We start from the raw sequence: 17,875 nt of genomic DNA, 5'->3' as shown, positions 1-17,875 counted from the left end.
CTGTGAACAGCCCAGGAGTGGGGCGTTCTCAAAGCAGACAAGGGTAAGGCTGACTCCCAGAGTCAAGGATTAGAGTGACCTAGCAGAGCACCAGTCCGGATAACACCAGGAGAACGTCACACCTGGGCCATGTGCTGCCGCTGCCCGCCCACCCTCCCCCACCAGCACCTGCAGGGGTCCCAGGCCGCGCGCTGCTGCCACTCATCCTCCCCATCCAAGCACTAGCAGGGGTCCCAGGCCGCACAGCACCATCCCGAGTCAGGCACTGCTGCCTGCCCCTCCCCCAGCATGGGTCCTGTGCATGACCGTGTGCACTAGCACCAGAGGGGATCCCAGACCACATGCCACCGTCTGCCTCCCCCCCCAGGACCAGCAAGGCCATCCTCCTAGCACCTGCAGCACCCCAGACCCGGGGACCTCCAGCCCAAGTTTTAGTTAGGAGTATATAGTAAAAGGACGGGTCACATGCCATGCATTTTTGTTTACTGCCCATGACTTGTCCATGACTTTTATTACAAATACCCATGACTAAATGTAGCCTTAGTAATTAGGCCATTGGAAAAATTTTCCAGGGTCATAGGGGATTCTCCATCACTGCCAATTTTTAAATCAAGATTGGATGTTTTTCCAAAACATAGAACTTCCCTAAAATAATAATTCCTACATCCTATGTCTTTTGTTGTACAGGAGATCAGACTAGATCACAATGGTCCCGTCTGGCCTTGGAATCTATGAAGCTACAGATGGCAAAAACCTTTGAGAAATGCACACTTGCAAACAGCTAAATGCAAAGCTCCTAATACCATTGCTATGTAAATGATAAAATGCCTTATGTACCAACCTCAAATTTAATTACCTTCTTAAAGAGATTATCAATATAAGAAGCCATCTGAATATAGAATATTTATATTAACAATGAATTAATTATTAATTACTGGCAGTGCTCAAACAACTCCCTCACCTAACTCAGGAAGACAAGAACCATCTCTTCTAAAATTGTTATAAAGAATTAACAATTTCTTTAATAACTCTTTAAGCTAAAGGTTTTAAGAACTGTTTAACTTTAAAAGATGGTTTTGAAAACTGAAAACTTGCATATACCTACAGGAGTTTATTGACTTTTTAAAACAATTTCATTACGTGTCATATGCTAATAAAAAGTATTTCAGAAAATGGACTAAATAAAAGAGTTAAAATTAACTTTAAAGATATTCTGAGAATCTCCTGCCAGAAGTACAAAAACAAGTAGAAATGTTGTATATCCATTAAAGAGACTGCATATTCAGAAACTGAAGATAACAACTAAGCCAACCCCCACCCCACCCCAGGCATGAAGTCAAAGAAAGAGTGATAGCAGCTAACTTCAATCTAAATAAGACTGACAGATGCTTGTTTTCCTATAATTGAATCAAAGTAGGAGGAAAACTGACCTGAGTGCCCCATATACACTCACCCCTCTGCTACTCTGCTTCAACAACAAGCAGTCCACAACTCATCCTGTCTATCTGTACAAATAAACTATCATAGAAAGCTAAGAAAAACACAAAAGACTCAAAGTAACCAACCCAAGGAAAACCTCCCCAAGACTTCAATATGGATTGGTGAGAGAAAGTTAACTAAGACCCAGCCAAGGGATTAGATTTACAAACTCTTGTAATGATTTTACTGGAATACTGAAATGTAACTGTAACTTAAAATATTAACAGCTTGTCCTGTTGATCATCAGATGGTTAGACCATATACTCCTGAAGAGGCGACAGGGACTAAACAGTGGTAAACAGAGAAATAGTGGGATTTAACTGGATTTAAGATTCTTAATATTGGTTCATTAGCCTGTCTCAAGACAGCTCCTTAAATGGCTCCTTCTAAGTAACTGATTTAAATAGTTTATTTGATTTCATAGGATTTAGTTACAATTATCTGTTTTCCCCAATTTACAAACTGGCTGATTATTATTAACAACAAGACAGGTTTCACCTACCCTAAAACAAATTATTTTGCCCATACATAAAGGTTTTAAGTATCTAATAAGATTGAGACTGAAGTCACAATATTTTGAGAAACTATATATTTCGGACTTCATTTCCCAAACGAAGAACATCCTCATATGTAGTCTACTCTCAAAGGTGTAATCACTGTTAAGGTTCTACACATAGAGGCAGACAGAAGAGATTGTAATAGAAATAACCAGTTTATCAGTTGTGTTCTATCATTTGTGTTTTGTTTAATGATTTCTTGTCTTTAATAATAAATCAGACATGGTTAAAACTTGTGATGCTTGTGCTTGTTTTTAATCATTGCGTCCCCTAAGGCATGGAAAAGAATGCCTGTGACTACGATAGTGGGAATCATATACCCTGAAATAGCATCATAATTGCATGTATCTATAACTAGGTCATAAGAAAAATCATATGGGGTCAGACCAATGGTTGATCCAGCCCTTCTGAAAATGGCCAACGCCAGGTGCTTCAGAAGGTATGAACAGAACAGGCAATCATCAAATGATCCATCCCCCGTGGTTCGCTCCCAGCTTCTGGCAAACAGGGGCTAGGGACACTCAGAATACTGTGTTGCATCCCTGCCCATCCTGGCTAATAGCTATTGATGCACCTATCCTCCATGAGCGTATCTAGTTCTTTTTATATGCCTGTTATAGTTTTGGCCTTTACAACATCACCTGTCAATCAGTTTCACAGGTTGACTGTGCATTTATGAAGTAGTACTTCCTTTTTTGTTTTAAAGCTGCTGCCTATTCATTTCGTTAGATGACCCCTAGTTCTTGTGTTATGAGTAAATAACATTCCCTTATTCGCTTTCTCCACACCAGTCAAGATTTTATAGACCTCTACCATATTCCCCCCTTAGTCATCTCTTTTCCAAACTGAAAAGAGACAATCTTTTTAATCTTCCGCATATGGAAACTATTCCATACGCCCATATAATTTCTGTTGCCCTTCTCTGTACCTTTTCCAATTCTAACAAATCTTTTTTGAGATGGGGTGACTAAAATTGCACACAGTATTCGAGAGATGAGCATACCATGAATTTCTACAGAGGCATTATATTTTCTGTCTTATCTATCCCTTTCCTAATGGTTCCTAACATTGTTAGCTTTTTTGAGTGCCATTGCACATTGTCCGAAAACAGCAGCTCAACTATCCACAATTGTAAGATCTCTTTCTTGAGCGGTAACAGCTAATTTAGACTCTCATCATTTTATATGTATAGTTAGGATTATGTTGTCCAATGCACATTAGTTTCTATTTATCAACACTGAATTTCATCTGTCAGTTTCTTGCCCAGTCATCCAGTTTTGTGAGATCCCAACTCTTCGCAGTCTGCTTTGGACTTAACTATAACGAATAATTTTGTACCATCTGCAAATTCTGACATCACTGTTTACCTCTTTTTCTAGATCACTTCTGAATATGTTGAACAGCACTGGTGCCAGGACAGACCCTCTGAGAGAAACCACTATTTACCTCTCTCCATTTCTGAAAACCAACTGTTTATTCTTACCTTTTGTTTCTTGTATTTTAAATAATTACTGATCCAAGAAAAGACCTTCCCTCTTATCCCATGACTGCTTACTTTGATTAAGAGCCTTTGGTAAGGGACCTTGTCAAAGGCTTTATGAAAGTCCCAGTATCCTCTATCCAATGGATCGCCCTTGTCCATGTTTGTTGACCCCCTCAAAGAATTCTAATACATTGGTGAGACAAATTCCCTTTACAAAAGCCATGTTGACTCTTCCTCAGCAAATCATGTTCATCTATGTGTCTGATAATTCTGTTGTTTAACATAAATTCAACGAATTTGCCTTGTACTGAAGTTAGGCGTAGCAGCCCTGGAATTGCTGGGATTGCCTCTGGAGTCTTTTTTAAAAATTGGCATCACATTAGCTATCCTACAGTTATCTGGTATATAAGCTAATTTAAATGATAGGTTACATACCACAGTCAGTAGTTCTGCAATTTCATATTTGAGTTCCTTCAGAACTCTTGGATGAATATCATCTGGTCCTGATGACTTATTGATCAATTTGTTCCAAAACCTTCTCTAATGATACCTCAATGTTGGACAGTTCCTCGGATATGTCACCTAAAAAGAATAGTTCAGGGGTAGAAATCTCCCTCACATCCTCTGCAGTGAAGACTGATGCAAAGAATTAATTTAGCTTCTCAGCAACAGCCTTATTTTCCTTGAGTGCTCCTTTAGCATCTTGATCGTCGAGTGACCCCACTGATTGTTCAGGAGGCTTCCTGCTTCTGATGTTCTTAAATTTTTTGCTGTTATTTTTTGAGTCTTTGGCTAGTTGCTCTTCAAATTTTTTTTCAGCCTGCCTAATTATACTTTTACACTTGATTTGTGTTTAGGCTCCTTTCTATTTTCTTCAGTAGGATTTAACTTTCAAAGGATGCCTTTTTGCCTCTAAACACTTTACTTTGGTGGCACTTTTTTGGTCCCCTATGTTTTTTTAATTTGGGGTATATACTTAATTTGAGCCTCAAATATGGTATTTTTTAAAGTTTCCATGCTGTTTGCAGGCATTTCACTTTTGTGGTTATACCTTTTAACTTCTGTTTCCTCATTTTTGTGCAGTCCTCTTAAATGCTATTGTGGTGGGCTTCTTTGGTGTTCCCTGCACCAAGGATGTTAAATTTAATTATATTATGACAGCTATTAACAAATGGTTCCACTATATACACCTCTTGGGCCAGATCCTGGACTCCACATAGGACTAAATCAAGAATTGCCTCTCCTCTTGTGAGTTCCAGGCCTAGCTGCTCCAAGAAAGTCATTGATGGTGTCAAGAAACTTTATCTCTGTATCCTATCTTGAGGTGACGTACCCAGTTAATATAGGGATAACTGAAATCCCCCATTATTACTGAGGTTGGTGGGGTTTTTTTTTTTGTTTGTTTGGGAGGGGTGGCTGTAAGTAAAAATCAATTGATGGCACTTAGGAAAGACTGATTCAGGAATGGTCTTTTAACCTTATATTTCTTAGGACCATCTGAATAGGAAATGTCAGAGACGCTCTCAATTTTAGAAGGAGAATGCATTTGTTCTCATGTCACAGTAACCATAATGACCATAACACAGATAACATGAGAGAGTCAAAACATTTTCCCTTCCCAAAGTTTCAGATTATTTAAACAAGAGTTAAGGAAGTAAGTCTGGAGGGGGGGAAAGGACAGGGAAAGGGAGGGACTTAATCAAAAATTTACTTGAACTTCACCACACTGAAATAAGGAAGTTAAAGTTTAAAAAGATACAACATAAAAGGATTGTTGGTAGATGGGTTGTAGACTCATCAAGAACTGTGAAAGCTTAACTTTCAGTTTATTAGCTTTGAAAAGGTCTGTGTGCCTCTTTATATAGATATATTTTAATTACTTATGTAACTAATTGGTTATTTTAAAAATGCTGCTTATAAGTTTTGTGGTTTTTTTTTTAAAATAAAATCTACCAGATTTCCAAATTTGGCTCAATTAATGGGATTAAAGGTTGATTCTCAGAAAACATTTCTTTTTAAGTCTCAATAGATCTCTCTCTCTCTCTCATATTTCTAAAGGTGGAAACTACCTTTTTTACCCTCAGGTCAAAATGCTCTGAAGAAAAAAGCACTTCTTAGTCATCTCTTGAGCAGAAACTTCCTCTTCAGGTCCCATGCTTCTCTATAGAGAAGCCAGATGGAAGCTCTTTGTGCATGTTTCTCAATTCCCCCTCCCCCCGTTCTTTGTTCATTTATCCTTGATCCATCTTATAACAAGGAACAAAGATGAAGGAGGAACCCACTATCTCCTTTACTGCTTAGAAGATATAGCGAGCAGAAAGAGCAGTCTGTTTCAGGCTGTAGACTGTTGTGAAGGAACATGAGTGGCAGTGAGTCCCCTCCCATTGGAGCACAAGGGAATTTAAGCCACAGGCATGGATCAAGAAACACTTCTGACGAAAATCTCCAAACAAGAGTGCACAGGCACATACACATCCCGACATGGAGCACCCCTAAGGACACTAATCAAAGAGTATATTGTTTTCCCATGTTGTTAAATTCAGAAAGACACACTTTTGCATGCCTATGGTTTGAGGAAGGCACTTTATATTTGGAAGCAGTGTGGCTTGTGTGTGAGGGATTTGCCTTCCTCTGAAAATATCCCAAATTACAAACCTTTGAAAAAAATTCTCAGTTTGCATATGCTCAGTACAGATTTATTAGCCCTTCATATCTAGAGTCTCAAAAGATTGTATTTGTGCCATAATGCTGTGAATCTGTACCTCAAAGTAACACCCTTGAACCCCCATATTCACCACTGTCATGTTTTGTACAACGCACGTTTTGTGAGGTACCATTTTAAAGTCTTGATCTGCTGAACCTTAATATCCTGTTGAATTGTATATACTATCATTGTATGTGACATTACGAAGTATTACTGTGTGCGTTACTGAAAAATGTTGTGAGGTTGGGAGATGCCCACAGCTGGCCTTTCAGTAAGGACAAAGGAGCAACTATCACTGGCCAGACAGGTAGCCAGGCCGGACATGAATCCACTCTCCCACAGGCTCCTTGGAGAGGGCACATATGCAATGAGGACTGCCTGACCCCCAGTGTCACAGCCAGGATCTTCTTAGCAAATGGAAGAAATTATAAAAAAGAGGGACAGTGACATAGTCACTTGGCTTCTTTCCTCCCACATCTCAATACCTGGAAGATCATCTGGAAGACAAAAGACTTTGAACAGAGGAGACTTCCCAGCCTGGGACCAGAGAATCCAGCCTGTGTGTTGAGAACTGAGCTGCCAATAAACATCTGTCAGGACTAGAGATTGTTTGACTCAAATCTTGCTTAGTCTGGAGAATTCAGGCTGCAAGTTTATTTTTGTTAGATAAACTCTGAACTCTATACCGGCTACTTACAATCACTTATTCTTTGTACTTCATAAATCTGTTTTATATATTTTAACCTAAAACAGTACAGGGAATCTCAGCACAGATTATGGAGCATGTCCACCTTCCTTTGAAGAAGTGACTAATGAGCTTGCACTGTCCAAGGGAATCTTGAGCAGGGTAAGACTTTCCGGAGTGCCAAACTGGGGGCTGAGGGATTTGGCTTGGACTTCTCTCTGATTCATGAGTGGCTCAAGGAGCATTCAAACTAATTTAGCTGGGTGTAGGACTCCACCTACTGATGACTGAGGGATCACAGGACCAGGAGGAGTTTGCTGCTTGTCACAGTCATAGCTTTATGAGCTTCGACCAAGGCTGGATTGTTAAGGAGGCACAGAGGTCTTCCCAGATCGAGGCTGTATCCTGGAGATTCTGTCACGAATGTATACACACGAAGAAGCCCAACTTTTTTTTTTTTTTTTAAACATATAACGTTTGATACATGTGTGAGAGAGAAAAATAATTAATCCTGGATTAGAGAGGCTGAGTTAATTTCATAAATCTAATTCTCTACCCTTATAATAGGAAACTCCAAGGCACAGAGTTCGCGAGTGTCCTATTGTAGGAAAGTAGACAAAAAGCTTAGGGTAAAATTCCTATTAGGGTGACTCAGAGGAGATATTGTGGAGGGCACATTCCTAATTTCCTACTTGTTAATACAATAGGGCTGTTCTAGGCCTCCAGAAGTAGGGGAATTCCATGTACTAGGTAAATATGGGTTCTCCTTTTCCCTTAAACAGGTGAAAAATGTTCTGCCTTCTGTCTTGTTATGAGTCCCAATAGCCTTTTCCTTCATTTCTACTTGACCAATATCTTATTTTTATATGTTTCATTTTACTGGAAAACATAATGGAAAAAGATACCCAGAGAGTCATAATCAAGGATCTCTGATAAGCTTTACTTCACTTATGAAAGCGCTTTCATTCCAGGTGATTTAATGCAAGCAACAGTGAAGCTGAGACCATCATACCCATGACCCTGACAATGGCAACAAGGAGTACATACACTAACCTCAGGGGAGAGTTACGAAATAGAGGCACAAACCCAAAATTGATTCAGAGTTCTAAACTTAAATTTCACCAACCAACGGCATCAAGTGTGGACTCCTCAGGCACTTTAACAGCCTTAACACAGAGAGTCACAGTACTCTTAGGTATTCTGGTCTATCTTGTCCCACGAAGCTGAATGTCTCCTTTGGACAGGTTGGCACCTTACACCAAGAATCACGGCAATATTCAAGTTACTCCTGATCCCAAAAATCACTTGTTCCAGGTAAACTGCACTTTACATCTCAAAGGCAATTCTTGTAACCAATCCTATAGTAAACTATAAGAAGATTTATTAAATAGGAAAAAGGCAATTAGATTGTTATTTACAAGGTTAAAACAAGTTGACAGACATGAATGAATCACAGTCTTAGGTTTAAGAGCATAAGAATAGCCATACTGGGTCAGATCAAAGGTATATCTAGCACAGTATCCAGTCTTCCAACAGTGGCCAATGCCAGTACCTCAGAGGGAATGAGCAGAACAGGAAATCAAGTGATCCATCTCCTGTTGCCCATTCCCAGCTTCTGGCAAACAAAGGCTAGAGACACCATTCCTGTCCATAAATGATTACCACCTAGCATGCGTTTATCCTCCAGGAATTTATTCTTTTTTGAACCCTGTTACAATGTTCACCTTCACAACATTGTCTGGCAGAGTTCCACAGGCTGACTGTGCACTGTGTGAATACTTCCTATTTTGTTTTAAACCTGCTGCTTATTCATTGCATTTGGTGACCCTAGTTCTTGTGTTATGAGAAAGAGTAAATAACACTTGCTTATTTACCTTCTCCACACCACAGTCATGATTTTATAGACCTCTATCATATTCCCCCTTAGTCATCTTTTACAAGCTGAAAAGTCCCAGTCTTATTAATCTCTCCTCATATGGAAGCTGTTCCATATCCTAATCATTTTTGTTGCCCTTCTCTGTACCTTTTGCAATTCCAATACATTTTTTGAGATGGGGAAACCTGATCTGTACACAGTATTCAAGATGTAGGCGTACCATGGATTTATACAGAGGCAATATGAGTTTTCTGTTTTATTATTTAAACCTTTAAGGATTCCCAACCTTTTGTTCATTTTTTTGACTGCTGCTGCACATTGAATGTATAGTTTTCAGAGAACTGTCCACAACAATGTCAAGATCTGAAATTTAACAGCTAGTTTATACCCAGTCATTTTATGTGTATAGTTGGAATGATGTTTTCCAACATGAACTACTTTGCATTTATCAACATTGAATTTTATCTGCCATTTTGGTGCCCAGTTTCCCAAAACGTGATATAGGCTTCTATATTCAGCAACCTCTATTTGTCCGAGAGCTAACCCAGGCTCAGCAGCTGATTATCTTTTGCTTATGCCTAGAAACACTTTGCCCCAACCCCCAAGTCTAAGCAGCAGAGAAATCCTTGATTCCTTTGGTTTTGGGTTTATCCCCCTCCTGCCATGTGCTTTGAGCCACAAAGTCAGCTGATAGGTGGGGTTGACTTCCATGAGACTTCTTCCGGGCGAAAAGAGCAAAAACAATATGAGTAGTTAGTCCTGATGATGGTTTCTCAGTCCAGATATAGGGAGTTGTAAGAGCCGTATCGATGGGTCTCCTCTTTCAGGTGGGGCATAACAATTTCTGTAGAAGAGTAGCTTTTCATGCTGCTAATTGATGTCCCCCTCCTGTATTGTGAGCTTCTGTGAATCACCAAACCACCTCTCGAACAGATAATACATTACAATATTACTTGGAGGGAATTCTGCACACTATTTTAAAACTCTGCAAATTTTATTGGTCAATAAATAAATGTGGAGGCTCCAGCATAGCAGCAGGGAGCATAGGTGACAAGCTTCACAGAGATGAGAGATCACTCTTCAGCCCCACCCCAGCACATGGACTCGATGGTGAGGCTGCACCCAAATTTGACACAGAGCAAAGGCTGAGCCTCCCCCAGAGTCTGTGTCCAGATGAGTTCTTAATTTCTGGCCCAGAATTCCCTCGGAGTAGCAAGTGAAGCAACTCACCAGGGGCAACTTGTCAGGCTCAATAGGTGTGAGCAGGCAGGCTCATCCTGGCAGAATCCAAGTGTGGAAGGGCTTAGTGGGGGAGAAATCCAGATAAGAGGGTTCTATGTGGTGGAGCAATCTGATTGCATAGGGGCTTGTTGCGGGGGGGGGGGGGGGGGAGGTCTGGGTGGCTCAGCAGAGGAGTCAAGTGCTGGGGGAGTGGGTCTTGATGGGATGGGGTCCAGGTACAGCTGACTGAGGCTCAGCTGGGTGGGGGTGCAGGAGGCTTGTGGAGTGGTCCAGATGCATCAGGATAGGGTTTTGAGTGCACAGGGATCAGCAGGGGTGTGGTCTGAGTGCAGAGTATGGGGCAGACAGGGGAGCAGCTCCTTGTACAGTGACCCAGGGCTGAGGAGCAAGAGGGGCAGGATGCAAGGTGAGGGTGTGGAGCCAGGGTTGGTTTCTAGGGGTGGGTCTGACCTGGACCCAACCAATCCGTGCGGGGGGGGGGGAAGTGTGCTTCTCCCTCACCTTCAGCCCAGCTAGGACTAATAGCTCAGCCCAGAGTAGGTAGCAGGTCAGGTGTGGATGGCTCCAGACGCAGGGGATGAGGCTCGTGGAGGGTCCAGATGCATGCATGTGAGGCAAATGGCCCTGCCACCCCAGTAATTTACCTCTCCAGGTGCCTGAAACATGCCCATGCTGCTGGGGAAGGGTGCATGACTGCTCTTGCAGCTTCCCTCTGCTTCCCTGAAAGAAATCTGCACGGGACATGAATTCTGGGGATTATGGGACGTTTCTGGAAGCCAGAGTGCAGTAATGCAACACCTCATTCACACTGGCACTGCAGCACTCCAGAGGTGGTATAGCAAACATTATTCCTCTCGCCGAGGTGAAGTACCATGAGCGTTCTAGCCATGGAGTCAGAGCGCTCTACGTGCCTTGCTAGTGTAGACAGGGAGTTAGCTAGTGCACACAGGGCTCCTTTATTGCACACTAACTTGCAAGTGTAGCCAAGCCCAAAGAAAAACAAGAAGAGTATTGGACCTAAATGTATTATCTCTTCCCACTTAGTGACAATGAATTTGACAATAATGCACTTAGCAATAGTAAGTAAAGTTAAAAGGACATATTCTACCCCCAATCCTTTGCAAACCTTCCACTGACATTACTAGGAGTCCTGCTGAGGCTTGAGGCTAGTATAAACAGACGAGTTGGACTAAATTTATACTCCAGCCCTTGGACACAATTCAAAATGGAATGTAGACTCTACACAGAGCCATGAGGTAATTAAGACAAATACCATACAGTGCTGTGGGGGAAGAGGGGAAGACACATTAGGTCTCACAGTGCCATTCACAGGAGTGAATAAAGAACTATAGAGATACTTTAAGTTTTGCATTTTTACTCCCCTCACAGGAGAAATACTGCACTGTACATTTACACTTAAGCTTGGAGCTGGATTTCTAAAAGCCCAGTATTGTGCACACCCAACCTGTGAGTAACTCAACATGGGAGCTGTGTCCATAAAAGGAGCACACACAAATGCTAGATGTGGTTTCTCATCTGGTAGGAGAAGACACACTGAGATACCTCTCACCTTTATAGAATCTTGAAATTAAAAGAGAATAGGACTTTAGTATTATGTGAACAGCTTACTCTGGAAGAGCTCTACAGATGTCTGAAGAATGCCACTCAGTCTTCCCCAATCACAAAGCAAGGCTACAGAAGTTAGGAAGGGAGATTTCATGATTTAGGTTAAACAAGGAGACTGGGACATGCATGGGGGAAACACACACACACACACACACACACACACACACACACACACACCCCTTTATGGAAAATTAGATACAAGACATCACAACCCAGAGCCAGAAGCACTGGCTATCACCAGAAATTAAGCTTCCATGAAAAGAGGAAGATAGAGTGCAGCAGCACAGCTCAGCTGTGCCGCATATTATCTCTATCTCTATCTTCCCATTGGTCTCAAGCGAGTTCGTACTCAGCACACGTCAACCATGCCGCCACCCATGCTATTGTAGCTACACTGCTATTTATACATGGGCTAGCTCAGTGAGAGCTGGCATGAATGTGTGTACATAAGCAAGGTAATCACAAGCCCAAAATGAATAAATTTACAAAACTAAATTTCTGCTTAAGTAAAAATGTTCAGTATTACTGTTTAGACTAAAAATCTGAAAAGTCTCACATAACCTTAGAGACATTTGTTATTTGTCACCTGCATTCCACGTACATTTTATTAAAATATTCCAAGCTAGGAAGGGACAAGGGAAAAAAAATTAGCAAGGGTTATATTTATCTTTAAAGCTGTGACATTTTGAAGTCTTACTATTCTGCAAAAATTCTCTAGCAAAAGCAAAATACAACTAAAAATCAGTAATAAAACCTACATTTGTATCTTAAAATATGAAATTTATATCTGTTACCAAAGAACACTCACTTACCATTTCCACGCCACACTTCAGCCAGATGGCAACTTCCTTCGCCAGGTTCTTTGCAGAACTCCACAACATCTCGACAGGTTGTTTCTGGTGTAATTGGAACTTCTGTCAAAATCTGTTCATTGTTGCTCAAGAACACAGTTAATATCATCTGAAAGAGAAAAGTGATACAACAATAATTAAAAAACAATGCCAAACAGGAATAGAGCCCAGTTTTATACCATCTTCCTTTAAACTGATATGAAAGTTTCCTGACACTTCCTATTTAAAGACCCCATTTTCAATTCCTTGAACTGTTTGGATTGAAACCTTCTATCCTGGGTGTCTGCCTCAAGCTGGAGTATTTTTTTTTTTATATATATAAAAGTTCCAGCCAATATGGTTCAGCTGGTGCCGAAAGTGAAGGACAAAACTATTTTTGTCCTGTATTAAAAGATTCTCAAGACCTTTTCTTTGAAATATTCTAGCATCCCCAATCTTTGGACCAGGAACTTGAAATTTAGGGGTGCCTTTGGTGTCAGATTTGCTTTTGCCATCCCTGTGAAAATCCACCTAAATTTGACCAACCTATACATTTTGGAAAAACCAGAACAAAAAACATCCAGTTTGCACATGTCCAGCAAACCTGCTAATATCTAAAAAGAAAAAAACCCACTTCTAAGATTCCCTCCTTACCAAGCTCACTTGAGCCTCTCAGCTGCTAAAGCTAACTAGATTGCATACATGCCATTCCCACAGAGACTGAGCATGTTCTATGCACTCCCTTGCAGCCCCCATTAGCAAGCCATCCCTACAGAGCAAATGAGCACATGCACTCCAACCAGGGAGTACAAGGTGAAGCTGGACTTTTCCTTGTAATGGCTCCTGCCTTCAGGCCAGGGTGTAGCCAGGTCCTAGAAGCGACAGCATAGGCAGCAGGTATAATAAGCCAGCGCAGGCTGTGCCTCGCCTCCTGAGACAGCAGCCATCTGCATCTTTCTGACAAACTACTTGAGCTTTTTATATGCTCTAGCCACCCTGGAACCTGCCTGGGAGATAGTATCTGCTTCTCAGCTTCCCGGATTCATCAGTAATCTCCCTGGGGAAAAGCAGATGCTGCCTTCTCAGCAGCACCAGAACCTGCATGGAACATATAAAAAAACCTCAGGTGGTTCATCAGGAAGAGATGCGCTTTTCCCACGAGGCAGCTGTAGCCTCAGAGGGGAGGCGAAGCAAAGCAAAGCTGGGGGCGCCTCTGGTGGATCTAAAGATGCCAACTCTGCTGATATTCACAGTGATCATCAATATGCTGTTACATGACGGAATTTGTTTTTTCAGTACACTTCTTAAAAAGCTAGGAAGCTACAGACACACAAAACCACAGTGAAATATTAAGGTTGCAACTTCAAGCATTCAGAAGTTAGGTAAGCTTGTTGTGACACTTCCTATGTGAATGCATTAAGATACAGTTTTTAATTAAATTATCAGATACTTTTTCCACAGGTCCCCTGCCTCCTTCAGTGCACTGGATGGATCTGCTCAGGGTGTGAATCAGGGTTGTTTTAAAGGAGTCTGTCTGTAGGGCCCCCTGCCTCATTTGTTGATGAAGTTGAAAGATGTGCAGTGAATGATTTTGGAAAGAAAAAGGAAGGTCTCACAGTTAAGGAAGTTGAATACTGTCCCAGTGAACTGGATTCTATCCCTGCCTCGGTCAGAGAATTCCTGTGTGATACTAATCAACTCACTTACCAAAAAAAAAATAAAAAAAAAAAAATAAAAATTCAGATACAATCACTGCTTGTTCCTCATTCTATGGGTGCCACACTAGAGTCCCCAGGGCAAGGGTCTAAAACTCAATTTACCTTAGAGCCAGCACCAGTCCTCAAATCCTCCCAGTGGGCCAATAATGTCACTCATGCCACTCAGAAAGTGCCCCCCAAAACTCTTCCCCCCACCTGCTTAAGGCTCTGGGAGGGAGTTTGGGTTGGTGAGGTGGTCTAGGGTAGGGGATTGGGGTGAAAGGTTGGGCTCTGGGAAGAAGTTTGAGTGGGGGAGGGGGTCTGGGGCACAGGCTCTGGGATGGAGTTTGGGCGCTGGGTGCAGGTTCTGGGCTGGGGCAAGAGGTAGGGGTGCAGGAGGAAGAGTGGGGTTAAAGGTTCTGGGAGGGAGGGGGGGGAGAGGGTCAGGGGGCTGTGGCGCTTACCTGCGGCTCCAAGGCAAGTTGGGTGGGCCTCGGTGTGCTGCTGCCCCCAGGCACTGAGCCCGTAGCTTCCCATTGGCTGCAGGGGCACTTAGGGCAGGGGCAGCGCATGGAGGCACAGCCCCGCCCTGCCCTGGGGCTGCAGGGAGGGGACAGCGGCCACATGGAACAAGCTTGCACCAAAACTTGCAGGAAGCTGCTCAGCTCTGCAGTGCTGCTGGTGGTGGGTGAGAGCCTGGCCATTTTAAATCAGCTGAGGGACGCACAGGGAAGGAGAGTGCCATGGGGCAGCAAGTGGGACCAAGGCAGAGACCCAACCCCAAAACTGCTGGAGCCCCACAGGTCACACTGGGTAGGTTCTCAGGCTGCAAATGGCCCATGGGCTTGGACTTTGAGACCACTGCCCTAAGGTCAAATGTGCATAAGTGCTGAGCACTTAGGGCTGCAGCTGAAATCAATGGCAGCTGGGCTGGAATATACAGAGTGCTATATAGTGCTAAATATTCTGAAAAATCAGGTCCTAGGTAACTCAAATTAGGCACCCTTAGTCTGTAAAAGAGGATAACACCACCCACTCACAGGAGTTTTATGAAGAATCAATGTTTGTGAAACATTACTGCAGTTATGAGAGCCATAAGAGTTTGAGGAAGTTAATGGTTTACAGAGCAAGGTTTACATCAGTGGTTCTCAAACTTTTGTACTAGTGACCCCTTTCACATAGCAAGCCTACGTGCGACCCCTTCTTATAAATCAAACACACACACACACACACACACACACACCATTGTAAATGCTGGAGGCAAAGCAAGGTTTGGGGTGGAGGCTGACAGCTCGCAACACCTCCATATAATAATCTTGTGACCCCCTGAGGGTCCTGACCCACAGTTTGAGAACCCCTGGTTTACACAGTATGCACTGTGTGGTAAAAGGCCTAGGGCTACACATTGAACAATGAAGGTGAGAAGGTATAGAATATTTGTGTTTCATTAACTGAGTACCATCCATCCAAATAGACTTACATTTCCCAGGATAAAAGTTCAATACTTACACTCATAACAATCTCTATTCACAGACCTCGCACAACTTTCTGAAAGGGGATGATATTTGCATAGTTTTGTAGCCAGAAACTGAGACAATAAGTCAGGGCTAGGCAACCTATGGCACGCGTGCCAAAGGCAGCACACGAGCTGATTTTCAGTGGCACTCACACTGCCTGGGTCCTGGCCACCGGTCTGGGGGCTCTGCATTTTAATTTTAAATGAAGTGTCAAACCTAGTTTACTTTACATACAACAATAGTTTTGTTAGTTATATATTATATAGACTTATAGAAAGACCTTCTAAAAAACAACCTTAAAATGTATTACTGGCAAGCGAAACCTTAAATTAGCGTGAATAAATGAAGACTCGGCACACCACTTCTGAAAGGTTGCCGACCCCTGCAGTAAGTGATTCAAAACTGCAAAGAAGTGTCAACAGTAGAAGCCAAATTTCCCAGCTTTTAGCTTTTTGCTCAGTCCTCTATACTACTGTTGCCCTTCAGCCATCTCCTCCCCAATATACTGAAGTCTTTGAAGTCAATACGTTTCAGTGTTGGAAAGGTACTAATCTAAAGATGAGCCTACACTGGACAAATTCACCACCAATGGTAACAACGTTAGAAGCTATAGTGTAGATGAGATGTAGCCATCTTTTGAGTAGATACAGTGTGTTTAAAAAAAAAAAAACCCACCACGCTTGTACCTACACAATAGCTTCAACTATCGTTAGCACTGTCGGTTAATTAAATATTTGACTTTTCCTAGGGTAGACAAGACTCAGACATGATCACAGTATTCCAGGGCTGTGGAATTTATTGCAGAATTCACCCTTTGTACCTGAATATTTTACTGGAATCTTGATTTAAAAAAAAATATTAAGACTCAAGTTCCCAGTCTTTCTGGTTATGAAATTTGTAACCATGACATGAAAATAGTGTAAAATCAATACAATGGTACCTGCCTGCATCTGCAGACAGCCTAAACCAAAAAAAAACAAACAAACAGTCTTGTGAAGTATGATCTGCCCCATTCATCTCAAATCGGGTCACCATGAATTTTACAGTATGCAATTTGACATTTTCCCCACTACGACATGGAATTCAGCCTGCCACCAAAATTCACCATATTTACTGCACTTAAGTGCCCAATTTATTTATTTTTTTCTATCTACCTGCCCTGCTGGGACCTGCCTTCAACTTTCTGTTGTTCTGCAGCTTTCACCACAATGTTCCTTGCACTGTTTCATATAGCCAGAATAGGGAACCAGTGCGGAGTTCAACTTGCAACTGGGGACCAGAAGTATAGGGAGAAAGCTAGGCAGCCCAGAGAATAGTGCAGCAACTGAGGCCTTCAGATAGGCAAATATGCTGCTGAAACAACTATAAGCTTTCCAAATACATATGGATAGGAAGGAAGTGTGGAACAGATCACCTGGAGAACACAGGGAAAACAATTTTCAAAAACAATTATGGTTGAAAATAAAAAAAAAAAGTTTTGCATCAGTATTTTCAACTGTGAGCCATATCTATGTGTGACTGGGTGTGGATGAGGGGATCATAATGACAGATATTTCCTGGCGATAAATTCTGAAGCAACATTCATTTATTCTAAGAGCTTCCACCTCAGATTTTGAACCAGTGTGTCCATTAGGCCCTGTCCATATGGAATATTTTAATCCTTATGGAAAATGCTTCTATTACCTCTTTGCTAAAGCATGGAGGAATTAGCAAGTCCTTATCTATGGATAATGGGGTTTCAAATGGAAAACAACTTCAAAATACCTGCTCCTGCTACAAGATTGTTGCTGTTCCTGATAAAGCAGGATTTTGCCACTTTAATCCATGCTTTCATATCCTTCCTGCTTGATTAGTGCAATTCACGACACTTGGGAACAATGCCACAATAAGGATGAACCAAAAATATTCATGAGTAAACCATCTCTGGACCACAATACTTGCATTGGTTCCTTGCTCAATACCAAGTTAAGTTTCAGATGTCGCTCTTATTTTCTTTGCTCTCCATGGGCTGAGGGTCTCTAAGAAACTGCCTTTACCTCTGCACCTAATATTTACCACATCAGCTGCATGTCTCAGGAACACTGTAACTATCTAGATCAAGAGGAAAACTAACAGGAGACAGCTCTGTTGGCAGCTGGCCTATGACTGGGAAAAACCTTCCTAGGAGAGCCAAGAAAAA

General features: G+C 41.9%; 1 protein-coding gene across 4 annotated transcripts in view; it reads right to left on the bottom strand.

Moving 5' to 3' along the window:
* The window catches only part of PPP1R13B (protein phosphatase 1 regulatory subunit 13B), a 131,066-nt gene that overhangs the window by 76,764 nt on the left and 36,427 nt on the right, over nt 1–17,875 (bottom strand). For all 4 annotated transcript variants that reach the window (XM_030558645.1, XM_030558642.1, XM_030558647.1 and 1 more), the window contains exon 2: nt 12,465–12,612. In XM_030558645.1, the coding sequence (XP_030414505.1) occupies nt 12,465–12,612 (148 nt within the window). The remainder of the gene's footprint in view (nt 1–12,464; nt 12,613–17,875) is intronic.

Source organism: Gopherus evgoodei, chromosome 4 (genome assembly GCF_007399415.2).
Source record: "Gopherus evgoodei ecotype Sinaloan lineage chromosome 4, rGopEvg1_v1.p, whole genome shotgun sequence".
NCBI lineage: Eukaryota > Metazoa > Chordata > Testudines > Testudinidae > Gopherus > Gopherus evgoodei.
Note: the sequence above shows the minus strand (reverse complement) of the source record. Positions and strands in the feature narration are given on the sequence as shown.